Source organism: Limulus polyphemus, unplaced genomic scaffold, assembly GCF_000517525.1.
Source record: "Limulus polyphemus unplaced genomic scaffold, Limulus_polyphemus-2.1.2 Scaffold1882, whole genome shotgun sequence".
NCBI classification, from domain to species: domain Eukaryota; kingdom Metazoa; phylum Arthropoda; class Merostomata; order Xiphosura; family Limulidae; genus Limulus; species Limulus polyphemus.
The window spans coordinates 124,853-139,702 of NW_013667492.1; the positions used below are offsets into that span (position 1 = coordinate 124,853).

Here is a 14,850-nt window from a genome sequence, read left to right on the forward strand (position 1 = left end):
GTAGCTATTATTGTTTCTACTTAGTTTTAATTTATTGTTTGTGTACTTAATAGTATAGTAGTAACTAGTAATTACTTATTTTATTTAGTGCATATATATATATATATATATATATATATATATACTTTCTTTTTTTTACAAAAGCAACCAAAATGTAAACATTTAAATTTGTTAGGTTAGATAAAAATTAAGAAACTTTTTCCTCAATCAGTGCACAAGAAATATGTAGTTAGATGTCACATGACATAACCTAAAATCTCCAAACTTCTGCTTTGTGATTTATTACTATACATAGTAGTTAGATGCAGTTCAAAGAGCAATAAAACAGTAAAAGTATATGAAAACAGATTGAAACTGTTACAAGCCTGTAGCTGTTTAGAATAAATAATTGCAATTATCTGTTACAATCTGTTGTCATTCTAGAAAGAAAAATGGGTGATGTAGATTTATTTAATGTTTTTTCTTGTGGTTTTAATGGTTGATCAAATGTACTGAGTCTGTGTAGTGTTAGGGTAGAGAAAATAACAGATAAAATTTAAAATTTAACTGAAAAAACTCGATATTCGTTTAGAAGGTTCTAGAGGTTATGCAAATAAAATCTGAAAAATATAAATTGAAACAAATATTTTTGTTCTTAACATGAAAATCACTTTGCACTCAGACTAGTCAGAGTCTGAATCAGGCTGATTAAAGTAAACTCAGGACAAGGTTTTAGTAGATATACTTTATTAACAATGTTAATGTTTACTAAAAGCTTATCAAATTTTATGAAGATAATTAATCATATTTGGAATTATAGTTAATATTTTTTCAATATGGGCTCTGTCCACTAGATTGACCCTGTGGAAGTATATGGTTGAAGTGAATCCAAACTGGAATAAAGAACATCTGTATTTGTAGATTATTACTTGTACTGAGTTCTTCTATTTCCATTCCAAAATCAAATATTAACAGACTCTTCTGAGTTCAAATGATCCAAACTGTGACCTTTTCACCTTGTGCAGTGAAAATTGGTAGGACCATGAGAATTTTCACAAATTGCAAGAAATCCTTAAATCATTCAGTATAAGGGTGCTTTGTTAACATGATTTCCCATACAGTACTGTAGTATTGTGTTTTAATTCATTGTTTACTAGAGTTTTGGCTCTCCTTCACTGGACCAGAATTTGACTGTTTTCAAAACCATTTTCTTTCAGAACAAATTCATACCAGTCAGTGAGGAAATGAATTCCGTTATCATAAAACACAAGCTCATCATTGGCATTGGGCCACAAATCATGTTGAAAACTTTGAAGAAGTTGAAAATTTTCACTTCTTACAACACTTTAATTGAATTTCCAATTAGGTTTTCAAACCTTTCCAAAAAACAGTCACTGTATGAATTATCTACTTTTCAATGGCAGTCACAATGCTGGTTCTTTTTTTAGAGGATCCCAATAATTTCACGGTTCAAAATATTACTTGCTCTGTGCTTCCTCCAAAAGAAACCTGAGAAGCAATATATAATGGTTCTTTTTTTAGAGGATCCCAATAATTTCACGGTTCAAAATATTACTTGTTCTGTGCTTCCTCCAAAAGAAACCTGAGAAGCAATATAAGTTGAACTTTTGTAAAGATCCATTCAGCAAGGGATGTGTTTTTAGTCTTCTTATGGTGGCAATAGCTTCTGTCAGTGATGAAATGGCCTAGGGAAGGATTAGGTCGTACCTCTGTAAAATTATGCTTAAAGAGCTGAGTACTTTAAACAGGTTTGAGAGGAAGTAGCAAAGGACAAAAAATGCAGACTCCCCAGTTTTTGTTGACTTGCTTTCCATGGGTTGTGGTTGATGCTTCCTTGCTTGTTGTGGCCAAATGTTTTATAGGAAAATAAACTGCATTGTATTGAGCTGGTGAGTCTTTGATATTAGCAGATGGGAATTTAATCATTACTGATAGTGTCATGCTCACGTAAGGAAGTCAGTCCATCCTTTGTCCTTAATGGTTTATCAGAAAAATTATGTTTTCCTCCATTGGTCTCTGCACCATGGTTACCTTCCTTCCCATTCTAGCATTTTTCACATCTGAAAATATTTTACCTGGATGTTTAACAATGGTTCTTCTGTGTCTGCCATTGCTGATTATCAGGCAGCCTTATTCTATACCTTCTATTTTTCCAATTCTCGTAGAGGTTTTCCTCACCTGTTCTCTCCCTTTTGTTTTGCCCCTTTCCATCCTCTCCCTGGCTGCTCACTTCCATCTCCCATTGGGGGGGATCATCCAGGCTAGCATGTGGACCACACCACATGCCTTAATCACTCATTATTTTCATCATGTGGCCTTCTCCTCCTCTCTGTGATAACGAATATCACCATTTGCCATTATACACACCTCTCAATTCAACTGTGAGTGGTTAAGTATTTTTCTATTTCTTTATTTCCATTACAGTGGCACATTTTCTTCATTGGATCCTGCTTTGCAGCAAATGGTGCCCCGTCCAGGTATACTTATCCCTAAATTGCATTGTATGGCCTTTGAGATCCATAATGCTTGCTGTTGAGATGGGGTGTTCCATAAGAATGCCCAAAGGTTTCCTCACAGTGTTTTGCTTCTTAACTTATGTCTGTCCCAGACTACCAATTCATAGACTATCACAAGTAAAGCAGTGTTGGGATAGCTGTCTATCCCTCTGATCCTGATTGAATAGATTGGGACTGATCTGCTTTTAAAAATTGGATTTTGTGGTTGCCCAATGCACTTTCTCTGATGTTGTGTTCCTCTGGACTTCCCACCACATTGTACCCCCCTTAGAGTGGAGTATGGGAGTCCTTGCCACTTACCAGCTTCTTGTTGCTCAATTCTACTCACTTGATAGTAGGGTGGTGTTCTGTCATTGTAGATGGTGTGAGCCCTCCTACTACCATGGAATGGACAAAAACTTTCCAATTCCACCTGGTTTTGGACTGGAGATGACCCACCATATACATTTCTTTTCACACCTCTAAGTGAGATCTTTCATCCTACTGCCACCTGGATGTCTGTTCCTAGGTGGTCTGGTGTTGGATTGGAGCTGGACCAATCAACATAAGTCTTCATACATTTGGCTGGCAGGGACCCTACTGCAGACTGAATGATAAATTCCCAATGCTGCCAGGTTTTGGACTGGAATTGATCCACCACATTGCATATTGTGTATAGAAGCAGCAATGAATGAAAAAAGGTATTATGTGAGCGCAGGTATATATTGGAAGTACATTTTCAGTGTAGGACTCAATTAAACTTTTTTTTTTAAATCTGCTACTTTATCTCCAACAATAATTAGACTTCTGTCAGTTACTTCACTTACTGTAACTAATCTTACAGATATTCTTTTATTCAAACTCCCCTGTTGGGATGCTCTATTGCCTAACATAGATGTAGAGTCATCTGAGGGGTTTGTATAATTATTTACTTGTCTAAGATTCTTTTTTCCCATTTTATTTTGCCTTGCTTTACTACTGTTTACTTAATTGTTTGTTTTTTCTTCATTATCCTACTACCACTACTATACTACGATGCTGACTACTAGTACTTTTGCAAGGCTTAGGGTTTTTCTTTTTATTCTCCCTAATGTGAATTCTTTTATGGGCACTTAGTCATATTATCATGCCTACCTTGTTGTGTATTGCTATGCTTGGGAGTATCAGTGCTTTTGTGTTTTGATTCTTAGCCTCAATACTTTGCTTATTGCTTGTGTTCAGCATCTGACTAACTGATTCAGTGGAAGGGTATCATTTGTCTTGACTTTGGCACATAAGTGTGAAGGTATAATTCCTTCAAAACCTAAGATCTCTGTTTCTGTTTGCAACTTACCTCTCATGTTGTAATCTTGTAAGAAATCCTGCTACAATATACCATCTGTCTCTAAATCTATCTGTTTACAGATATAAAATGAGCATTCAAGTTCTAAGTTTCTTACTTCTATATGAACACTATTCTTGCTTAGTGTTTTAACAGGATGTTCTGTTATGGAATTTAAAATCCTTTTTGAAATTTCTTTCCATGCATTATATAACTGTCAGATTTTTCTTTACTAATTCTGCATTAACAGAGAAGATCAAATGCCTGTGTCAACTAACATCTAACACCTTCTGTTTTTATGGTAACTACTGGCACAACTTCATTAACACCATTAGCACTCAATCTTTTATTTCTTACTGCTCTAACTACCTTTAGTTTTGCTTCTGAATTTTGGCTAGAATTATGTTGTTGTTTTTTGTTTCTCATGAAAATGCTGGTTTTCCAATACTGTTTGTGAACTTTTTCTTACTAGTTTCAGCCTTTAGGACTATCTTGTTTTCTGCCTTCTGTGGATGACTACAGTTCTAGGCCATGTGGTCTTTTAGTCCACAGTTTTGTCTATTCATTCCATTTCTTTAAATAATTTTTAGAAATATGCCCTAGCTTGCTGCAGTTGAATCATTTTTGTGCCCTCTAATCTATTTTGCTTCCTGTTCTGCCAGTTTTATCTATCATTTTTATTATTCACAGCATTTATAGCAGATGCTAGGGTCTGTATAACTGCTTTTTGCATACCTTTTCTGTAGTAGCTACTTCAATTAAGTCTAATAGAGTCGTGTCTGGAGTATTTGCTTCATTTATATTTCATCTTGTCACATTACTGGTCAAATCTCATTCATAGTCTAATTTTAAGTTGTCCTGTATCATTAGTTTGCAGGCAGTTCTGCAAAGTCTGTATCTGTAATTTGTGACTGAATACTCTGAATGATTTCCTTATGCAGTGTTAAACTGTAGATTTAAAAAAATACTCAATCTCACCCTTATATGTGAATTCTAAAATTTGTTCTCTAGATATCCCCTCTTTAATTTATTTACCACAGCTTTCAGAAGTGCAGAATTTAATGTAAATTAATTATTATAATGTGCTTATTACTTGGGCAAAGCAAAATTTTTATAGCCTTCAATCTTATTTGTTCACAGAATTGAATATTGGCTTTAGGTTTCTTTAGGAGGAAATCTTAAAGTTCAAATGAATTTTGGAATAAAGAAAGTTGTTACAGTTACTTTTCGAATATGCAATTTGTAAAATATAACAAAAACATATGTACACATAGATGGGATACTATGGCAAGTTAAGAATTCAGAGCATGCAAGCAGGTGTGGTTCTGTCATAAAAAGTTGTTACATAAAAGATGTACCAGTGTGGTAGGATTAACTGTGTCCAATCCTGAGTGTGATTGAATTTTAGTCCATTAAGGTTAAATGATCAAAGCAAAGGCAAATAAATAAAATCAAATCCAAATATTACAAAAGGGTTAAGCATGTACATATTGCAAAGAAGAAAGTGATACTGTTCTTACAGTTTTTGCTTAAAACGTCATTTAACATAAAATAAAAAAATTAGGAATTACCCACATGTACAAATTAATTGCATCTTATAGAACCTACAATGTGTGTCTTATCTAGACACAATCTATAAACATTTCCAAGGTGCAGGGTACAGTTTCACTGTCCTAACATCTCTGTTTAGTGAGATATCAGTAACTTTTCCCGATCCATGACGGAAGTCCTACCCATTTATCCTTAACTTTCAAGGCAGTTTTCAAAACTTTGTGCTCTTACTTTACATAAATATTTATAATCAATAGGAAGAGCTTATTTTCTTTTTCAAGTTTGCAGTGGTCCTTTTGAAATTGTTAGCAACAGATATTATTAGAAGAATTGAATGGATGCCTGTTGATAAGCAAAGTTGACGCTTAAAGCATTTAATGATTTTTTTCACCTTAAATAGCTTAGTTAGAAAACCATTCAAATTATAGTTGGTTTTGAACATTCTGCTATGGTGGTTTAAGTATTATATATGTTTTATAATACATAATTGAAAGATGCATGAATGTTTATTTTGACAACGAAGATAGAGAGTAAAAAAGAAAGTTTAGGTAACTTCAAATGCAGGAGACCAGAGCTTCAGGCCCAAGTACATAAATGTATGGGAATCTGCTAATATGTTCCCACTGTGATGTGTTCAACTATTTAATAAAACAATAAACCATATGAGAAAAGGTAAACAGCTGAAATTTTGAAGTTAATGAAATTGACAGTATTGCAACAAATAATTCATTCAAAGAAGAATAAACAATGTTTTTCTCTCTATTTCATATCCCTTTATGTTGATGATTTAGCTACAGTTAGTGTTAGGGCAGGGAAAATAACAGATAAAACATAGACTTTTTTCCTTAAGAATTTAAATGTTCATTTAGAAGGTTCTAGGGGTTAGGCAAATGAAATGACAAAAAGAAGTAGTTTTATACTTAGCAAGAAAATCATCTTGCACTCAGATTAACTCAGTAAAGGCTTTGAAAATTCACAGAAAAGCTTTTACTATAAATTCTTTATTAAAAATTTTGATTTTTTTTTTTTTAGTACAGCAGACTTGTAATGTCTGCTGAAAGACTGCTAAATTTCATGCAGTTACACTAAATAAATTCTGAGTTCTAGAATGTAAAGCATCATGATGCTCAAGCTTGTAAAATGGCCCACCCATGTTTAAAGTGCTAATAAAATTATTGTGAAGAAAGAATACAAAAATCACATACCTTTTAAAATCCTAGTAAGAGCTGAGTACCTGTAAGGAATGTAGTTCTGTTTTTGACCTCCATCAGCACAAAAGTTGCTGATAACATTGCCCAAAGAATAGGATGAAGATTAACTTCTATCAGCTTAACTAGAATATAAGAATATTTAAAACTAGTCACGATCAGCAAAACATTTGTGATAGTTGTCGTGCCTTTTGCTTGGAATTTCCTTATTCTATTATTATCACATGCACTGTTTAAACTACGCTTTCTTGCAGCCATTATTGTATTAGATTGATAAATCTTCATCTATTTGAAAAAAATTTTAAGAGGTCAGAGAAACAAACTCACGTAGAAGTAACTTTATTTAATAAAACTACATGTAAAGTAAACAATAAAATAATGGCATTTAGTAATAGTGTTGAGAGTAGGAAATTGTTATGAGTATTTAGTGTATGATATAGTTTTACGAATTGAAACAGAAACTCACAAACACGAAGAATAAAACCCTTAGTATAGGAAAAAGTAGCTAGAAGGTGTTTATAGCAGTCTATGAAATGAATCAAAGCTAAATTATTGCAAAGTAAAGTAAATGTAAAGTGTAAAAAAGGCAAACTTAGCATATTATGCAGAAACGTCTGAATATATGTTCATAAAGTGGTTTTAAAGAAACTGAACATGTGTATTTTAGACCTAAATAAATCGTGAAAGCCCAGATGAATTGCATTTAGTGTAATGTTCTTTTGTTGTTGTTTTTTTTAGGAAATTACATGCTGGTTCAATGTTGATTGTTGTTTTTCAAATATAATAATGTTGAAATCGAAGCCAGTCATCACATGATGACAAAAACATTATGCCATTGTGTACTATACTCATTTCATTATTCAATGTAACATAAGCTACAAATTCACTAAGTAAATTATAACTTGTGTTTTGGGATTCTTAGTTATACAGGGTTCAAAGAGCAAGAAAACAATAAACTTTAAGTAGAAAGAGCTATATACTATTACTAGCTTTAAGCTATTTAGAATAAATATAGTTTCCTGTTACAATTTGGAGTTATTCTCGAAAGAAAAGAAGGATAATTTAGATTTCTTTTGTATTTATTATTGTGGTTATGAGTTTGGTCAAATAGACTGATCCTGTATGGAGTTAGGGTAGAGAAAATAACAGCTAAAATATAAAGTTTTACTGAAAAACTAACTTTGAAATTTAGTTAGGAGGACTTAGAGATTATACAAGGGAAATTTGACAATTTTCAGATGAAGAAAAGTATTTTAAATCACTTTGCATAAATTCACGGTGGAATTTTTTGTAAAAATATTTCCTTTAAAATTCTGTTGTTTTTTTTTTGCAGTGTTTACTGAAAGCTTGCAAAATTTCATGAACATACCCAAAACATATTATAAGTTATAGTTTGGAAACTCTGATGGTCCCTTTGGGGTCATTATTTATAATGAATCGACTGAGCCCATAGCGAGAGAATTCATTTCTCCAATAGCTGTAGCCACATTTACATTTTTTTACTACTTATACTAACTTAACTTATTTCAGCTTCTTTTCCTTATTCTTGACAATCTGTTATTGGTTAACCCAAAATCCTGGTGCACTGCATCAATTTGTAATTGGTGTTTTTATTGTGGGTTTGACTTACGATCATTACAAGTACATTTATATTTTCTAGGATTTTATGCAGTCATTTGCTAGATTCATAAGCCAATTACCACACTCCAATAATTCTATGGTGTTTTACATTTCCTGTCAAGAGGTCATTTGGTCCAGGTCTCTTTGATTTCAAACCTTGGGTCTTCTATATTGGGTCCACTCACATTATATCATCTAATTAGCTTGATATGTTCTGGGGGTGATGAATTTAGTGGAACTGGGTTCTCGTGACAGAAGATACTTCATCGAGGCATTTTCTGTTCGACTTGCTCTCGATTCAGGACAACGATGATCGATGCATTTGCCACTCAGTGAAACACTCAACAACTGACATTTTGATCTCTGGTACCTCACCCTTGGGCATTGGCAATAGGTGCATTCAGTCAGGACTGGACTGGATTGCACCTATATGCCTACCCATCTATTCATCTATTACCCAGAGTCCTACCAATGATTCATTCAACCCCTGGTTGCATTCTGTTGGTAGCACCAGATTAGCCAGCTCAACCCTAGTTTCCACTTCTGCAGTACCTTTGAGAGTGCCCATTTCCTCTTTGGCCATCCCTGTTAAGACAGCCATGATCTGACACTTTGCACCCATCCATCCTGAAGCTCAAGCTTCATGTTTGGAGGTTATGTAGTCCTTCACATGTCATCAGTGTTTAACTTCTAAGGTGGCCATGTGCTTGTCTTGTCTCAGTCTTTGCATCATCCCACAATGGACATTTATCAATGGAAATGGCACATATATCAACAATAGTGTATTGTAAGGAGGTTGAACCCACTTCATCCAAACAAGCCAGCCATAGCTTGGTTTGTGGCTTGGCTTTTTTGACAAAGGTTTCACATTTTTAACAATCACTCTATATAAGGCAGCTTTATCGGCTACCTTTAGATACTCGAAGAGACAGAAATTCATTAAGTCTCCAGTGTTCTCCAGCTTCCTCAAGTCATTTTGTGTCCCTCATCCAAAAGGACCATTTCAGTTACTTAACTGGTATATAAAGGGGGTGTTACACACTCTTTCTCAAAATCTGTTTGAGGCCTTACCCTCATATACAATGTATCACATTTCCCTTAAGATTTGTTTTTTGTCGCCGGTCGGAGTTGTTTGCACTGCACGGGTACGGGATGCTTTATCATTCTACTTACGACCTACGTCATTCTTTGCCCAAACTTGCCTAAAATACTGGCTGCCAGGGAAGAGGATAAGTACTTTTTGCTGATTCATCTGACTGCAATTTATCTCCTCTGTGATGGATCTCAATCATTTGTTATGACCAGTGAGGGCCTTGAAGTGTTATGTTGCCCACACTAAAGATTTTAGAGGAGCTAGACAATGGATTTTTATTCATCGTGACCATTCTGTTTTCCGGAATTTATCACCAATTACCTTGATGGGGTGGGTATAACAATTGATTCATATTGCTTATTCTGGAGATGAGGAGACTTCTGTGAATCAGATCTTATCAGATTCATCATAATTTCTACATTCTTAACAGCCCAGTTGAATTGCCCGCTGGAGGACCTTGTGTGGGATGGTATGTGGTCCTCCCCCAATACTTTTATCTCACATTATTTGCAGAATTTGGCAGTATCTTCCTCTGACTACCTTGTATATATCTGCTAGATTATAAAGAGGTGTGAGCATTTTCATTATTAATCTGTAGAAATTGGGTGTTCCATAAGACCACCTAGAGGCAGACCGGGTAGTATTACTTTACTATGCTGGGCTGCCACTCATAAACTCTCATGAGTAAAGCATAAGGGGATACTGCCAATCAGTCATTTCCATAAATCGGGGTCAGTTTGGTTTTAAAAATTTAGAGAACTTGGTTCACCTATTGCACTGTTTCTAGAGCATTCTTCCTCGGGACTCCTCAACGTGCATTATCTCCCTGTATTCGACTAGTGGAAATAGGGAGTTCTTACCACTCCCTATTTTCATATATTGGAGTGGTGGACAAAGGTTATTCTTCCAGAGTGTTTGAGTGACTTTCCTCCATTCTTGGAAAAGAAGGCAAAGTTGGGGCCATCCTTTCTAGAACCCTGGCTGTTTTTTTCCCAGACGTCGGTAGGAGTGGCACCAGCCTTCACAGGAGACTATTCATAATACTGGTTCAGATTTGACACTTAACTATCCGGTTGTGTTGAGAGTGACCCTTCTTTTTGATCAATATTGCTTCAGTACATTGTTCATGGAAGAGGGTCCATTGTCTCTTTGTAATTCTAAATTCAAAATGGTCGCATCCTGGGTCCTTGGTTGAGCACTGTTTGTTCCATGTCCTCCCCATAATTCTGGGGGAAAGTGGAAATTACTTTGCCCACATGGTTGAGTAGTGAGGATAAATGTTCATAATTTCAGACTGGATGAGTTCTGTTTCCTCAGGTTGAGTACGGCATACAGTATCCCATCATTCAGAGTTTGGGGTGTTGCCTTTTTTTAACTTCAGATTGAGAAGAGGCTTCCATTTCAATGTTGCTTACCTTCTCATGAGGATTGCAATGGCTTGGAATTCATCACTCTATAGCTACAGTTTGGGATCTATTCACAAATGTATCTATTGAGGTCCAAATGCCCTAGGTACCAATGTGAGATTTAGGGGCCATGGCACTATAATTCCAACCCCAAGCAGTGGGATCTAGGCTATCTGGTTGGGGCCTGGCCAGTGGTGATGATGGATCACGTCAAATTCTACTCGTAGTGCATGATTTAGGTTCCAAGTTAAAAGCATACTTGTTTTGGATGTAGTGCGGTTTCCCCCACTAGGGTAATAATCTTCTATTGGCACGACCATGATCTGTGCAGATGCATTTTGTATGGACGATGCCCTTATCAGCTCCTTCACCTTATCATTGTGGGATTCTAGCTGTAGTGTGAGAGGAGGTAAGTATGTTTTGGAAGTTAACATTTTCTTAAATCAAAATTGAATTTCCAATAATACGTACCTCCTCCCACCCTTCCTCCCCACTAAGAGCTGGTTTTAGAGAATGGGTCAGATTTGAAAAAGTGACAATATTATCCCAAAGAGGTGCTCATATACAGTATCAAGATAGAGGGTGTATTGACATAGGTGGACATTGTCATGAGACAGATATCACCAAGGGGAATAAAAGACTGGAAAAAAAAAAACACCAATACTTCGATGGGCAAAGGAAAAGAAACTCTAGCAGTTGAGTAATAGCCGTAGTGTGCGAAGATGTTAAGTATAATTAGAAATATTAGGTTGTCAAGAAATTAATGTCATGTTTTAGAACACTTTCATTAACCACCCTCCAAAAAACGTAGATCATGTATAATAGTTAAACGAATTGCCTAAACATCACGTTAGTGTAGCCTATATGATGTGTAAAGTTTATTATACTTTAATCCCTTATAGTGATGGCACATGACGAGACACACATTCAGAATGTAATGCTGTTTGAATACAACAAGGGAAACAATGCCTCTGTAGCCACAAAGAATATTAAAGATATCAGCAAATTTTGTTCAGGTGACTTTAGTCTTAAAAATCGTGATGGCAGAGGCCCACATTGTTGGAATTGATATTGATGCTCTGAAGATGCTGGTTGAGATTAATCCAAGGCAACACACTCATGAAATGGCCCTGAAATTGCATGTGTTTCATGAAACAATACGTAAACATCTAAGGATTATGGGAAAACTCCATAAAGAAGATGTTGGGGTACCTCATCAACTCTCTGATGATCATTGTTTCCAATGTGTGAACATTACCTCGTGTCTTCTGGCGCTTAATGTGCATGAACCATTTTTGGATAGCATTGTCACTGGTGAAGAAAAATGGATTTTCTATATGAATATTAAATGCCAAAGTCAATGGCTCAGTCCTAGATAAAAACCACTTCTGACCCCAAAACTTGGTCTCCATCTGCAGAAAGTAATGCTCTGCATTTGGTGGGACAATAAAGGAGTAATTCATTTCAAACTCATCAATCCACAGGGAACTGTCAATGCAGAGATCTATAGTCAGCAACTGGAACATTTAAATCATGCCCTTCGTCAGAAACATCCTTCACTCGTCAATCAGAAAGATGTTCTTCTCCACAACAATGGTTGTTTTGATATATAAGTTGTTCAAGTTTTTTCATCTAAAAAAGCAACATTAGTTTCTTGATGACCTAATACATTTTTGATTTAAGAAAATATTAACTTAAATTGATTTAATTTGTCTTTGTAATATTTTCTTTAGTACCAACTTTTGCCCCTCCCCCATATAAAATTATCACAATTGGATGGTGTTTTTTTAGATTTAATCTTAATAATAATATAAAGTTAATGTGCAAGCATAATGAACCAAAGATAAATTTAAACATAATTTAAATGTCTACAATTTAGAAGAAAACTTATTCACACTTTTTGAAAATTTTAAAAAATTTACAAACTAAAGATTGTGGGAAGTTCATAGGAGGCTTTCTTATCACATAGGTTACAATGCCACCATATTAGCATATGGACAAACTGGATCTGGAAAAACCTACACAATGGGTACTGATTATTATCATAATAATGTACTCAATGAGCTAGAAACTCAAGGGATTGTATCACGAGCTCTCACAGACGTATTTAAGAAGGTAAAGGATGTGAAAGATTCAAAATGCCAGGTTGCAATTTCCTTTTTGGAAATTTATAATGAAGAAGTATATGATTTGTTGAGCACAGTAAGACAGAGAAAACCTGTTCGCATTCGAGAACCTGGTACTTCTGTGTTGGTAAGTTTATTTACAGTTTTAGAGGAGTTTTCCTTCCTGAAAAGTTAAATTAACTTAGGTTCTTTCTTTCGAATAAAGTAGAGCAATTGTTTGTTTTTTTTGTCTTCAGAAACTTTAGTGACATAAATAAGATTTACTGTAAGATAATATAATTAAGACAAATAAAAGAGAGATATACTTACAGTCAAAATTTATATTTAAAAAATGCTTAAATTTATCTCAATGCATGTTAGATATTATATGTAATACTTCTAAGACAGTTTTTTGTAACCATTCAATGTACTAACAAGTTTGTAATGCTCTTAGGGCCTACATCAAGTTAAAAGTTAAGAATGAAGCAGTGGTTTCTAACTACAAGTTTCAAATGAAATTATGTGAAAAAATTGAATATTATCATTAATCATAATCAAAATTAAACATTCACATAATTTTATCTAAAACTTGTACTTGGAAACTACTGCTTCAAAATTTTAAATTGTAGAAACAGTTATTTTTTAAATAAATTTAGGTTTTGTTATTCCTAATACAGGGATCCCTCGATTAATGCGTTTTCGTTTAGTGCGCTTAAATTTTTTATAACCAATATTCGATTAGTGCGTGCATAATGCTCGATTAGTGCGGTAACACACATTTCATTTTAACCATAGTAATTGAAAAGTAAGTTTTAGGCACCGAAATTAAAAATTTTTTTAGAAATTAAAAATAGGAAATGGGTAACTATTTTACTTGTCAAGTTATTACTAGAGTGTCCACCCCGGGGTATTTTAGCAATTTTTTCACCCCTTGCCCCGGGTAAAATACTTGAAATACCCCGGGGCAAATCTTTACTATTTTACTGAACAAATATCTTTTTCATAACAATAATTCATAAAAACCATCGTCCTCATCATGATGATCGTCGTTGTTTATAGGAAACACACAATAGATTTGAAATATAAGTCAGTGAAAAAAGTTAAAACCTTTGCTAGGGCTAGTGAAAGGAATTTGGAAAATGAAAGAGAAACATTTTGAGAGAAGAAAGATCTGAAGAAATCGTTGGCTACGAGTTTAATCGCTTTTTTTAATCGCTCTAATTCACATAGATTTGAGCTCACTAAAGAATTTTTTTTTATTATGATGCTTTAATCTTAATAAAAATGACATCTTATAGAGGTATTTTGAAAGTGACGTATGAGTATCCGATTAGACTTAAATTTTGTAACGTGTTTTTTATACTGTAAGATTTTCCAGATCTGTTTACTTTTACAACAAGTTTGAATAAAAAAGTGATGAAACTTTGTCAGCCTTGTTATTTGTTCGATATTTTTTTAAATACGATTTATAAATCAATAAAAATCTTAATCAAGTATCTTTTATTTCAAATATTTTTTACCACGGGTTTATTTTTTTTTCACAGGGAACCCGTTGCCCGGGGTAAAAAATTATTGCCTCAGGGTGGACACTAGTAATTAGTTGTCTGCTATTAGCCTAACTACTCAAGCCATTTGAGCATCTTTGAAATAATTTTTTGACATTTTTTTTTTTACTTTAGACATTTTAACGTACTACCTTTTCCTAAACATGAGCAAAAGATGAAAGTGAAGTTGTAAGGAAAACTCAAAAAGTTATTTCTTTAGAAGAAAAAATAGAAATCATAAGAAAAAGTGAAGATGGTGTCTTGAAATCAAAAATAGGCCTAGAGCACAAACTAGGTGAGTCAACAGTAAGAGAAATTTTAGGTAAAGCTGATGAATACAAAATGAAAAGTAAAAGCTGCTTCAAACTTATCATGTGTGCATACCACTCGAAATCAAAATATTTATCATGATTGAATTAGAAAGATTGTTAACTATCTGGATAGAGGACTGTAACGAGAAAATAATTCCTTTAAGCACTGATCTCATAAAAGAAAAAGCATTAAGTC

At 34.2% G+C, this 14,850-nt stretch overlaps 1 protein-coding gene across 1 annotated transcript in view; it reads left to right on the top strand.

Moving 5' to 3' along the window:
- The window catches only part of LOC106465243 (kinesin-like protein Klp68D), a 63,689-nt gene that overhangs the window by 18,536 nt on the left and 30,303 nt on the right, over positions 1 to 14,850 (top strand). Inside the window, exon 3 of the mRNA XM_022393115.1 lies at positions 12,664 to 12,947. Within this exon, the coding sequence (XP_022248823.1) occupies positions 12,664 to 12,947 (284 nt within the window). The remainder of the gene's footprint in view (positions 1 to 12,663; positions 12,948 to 14,850) is intronic.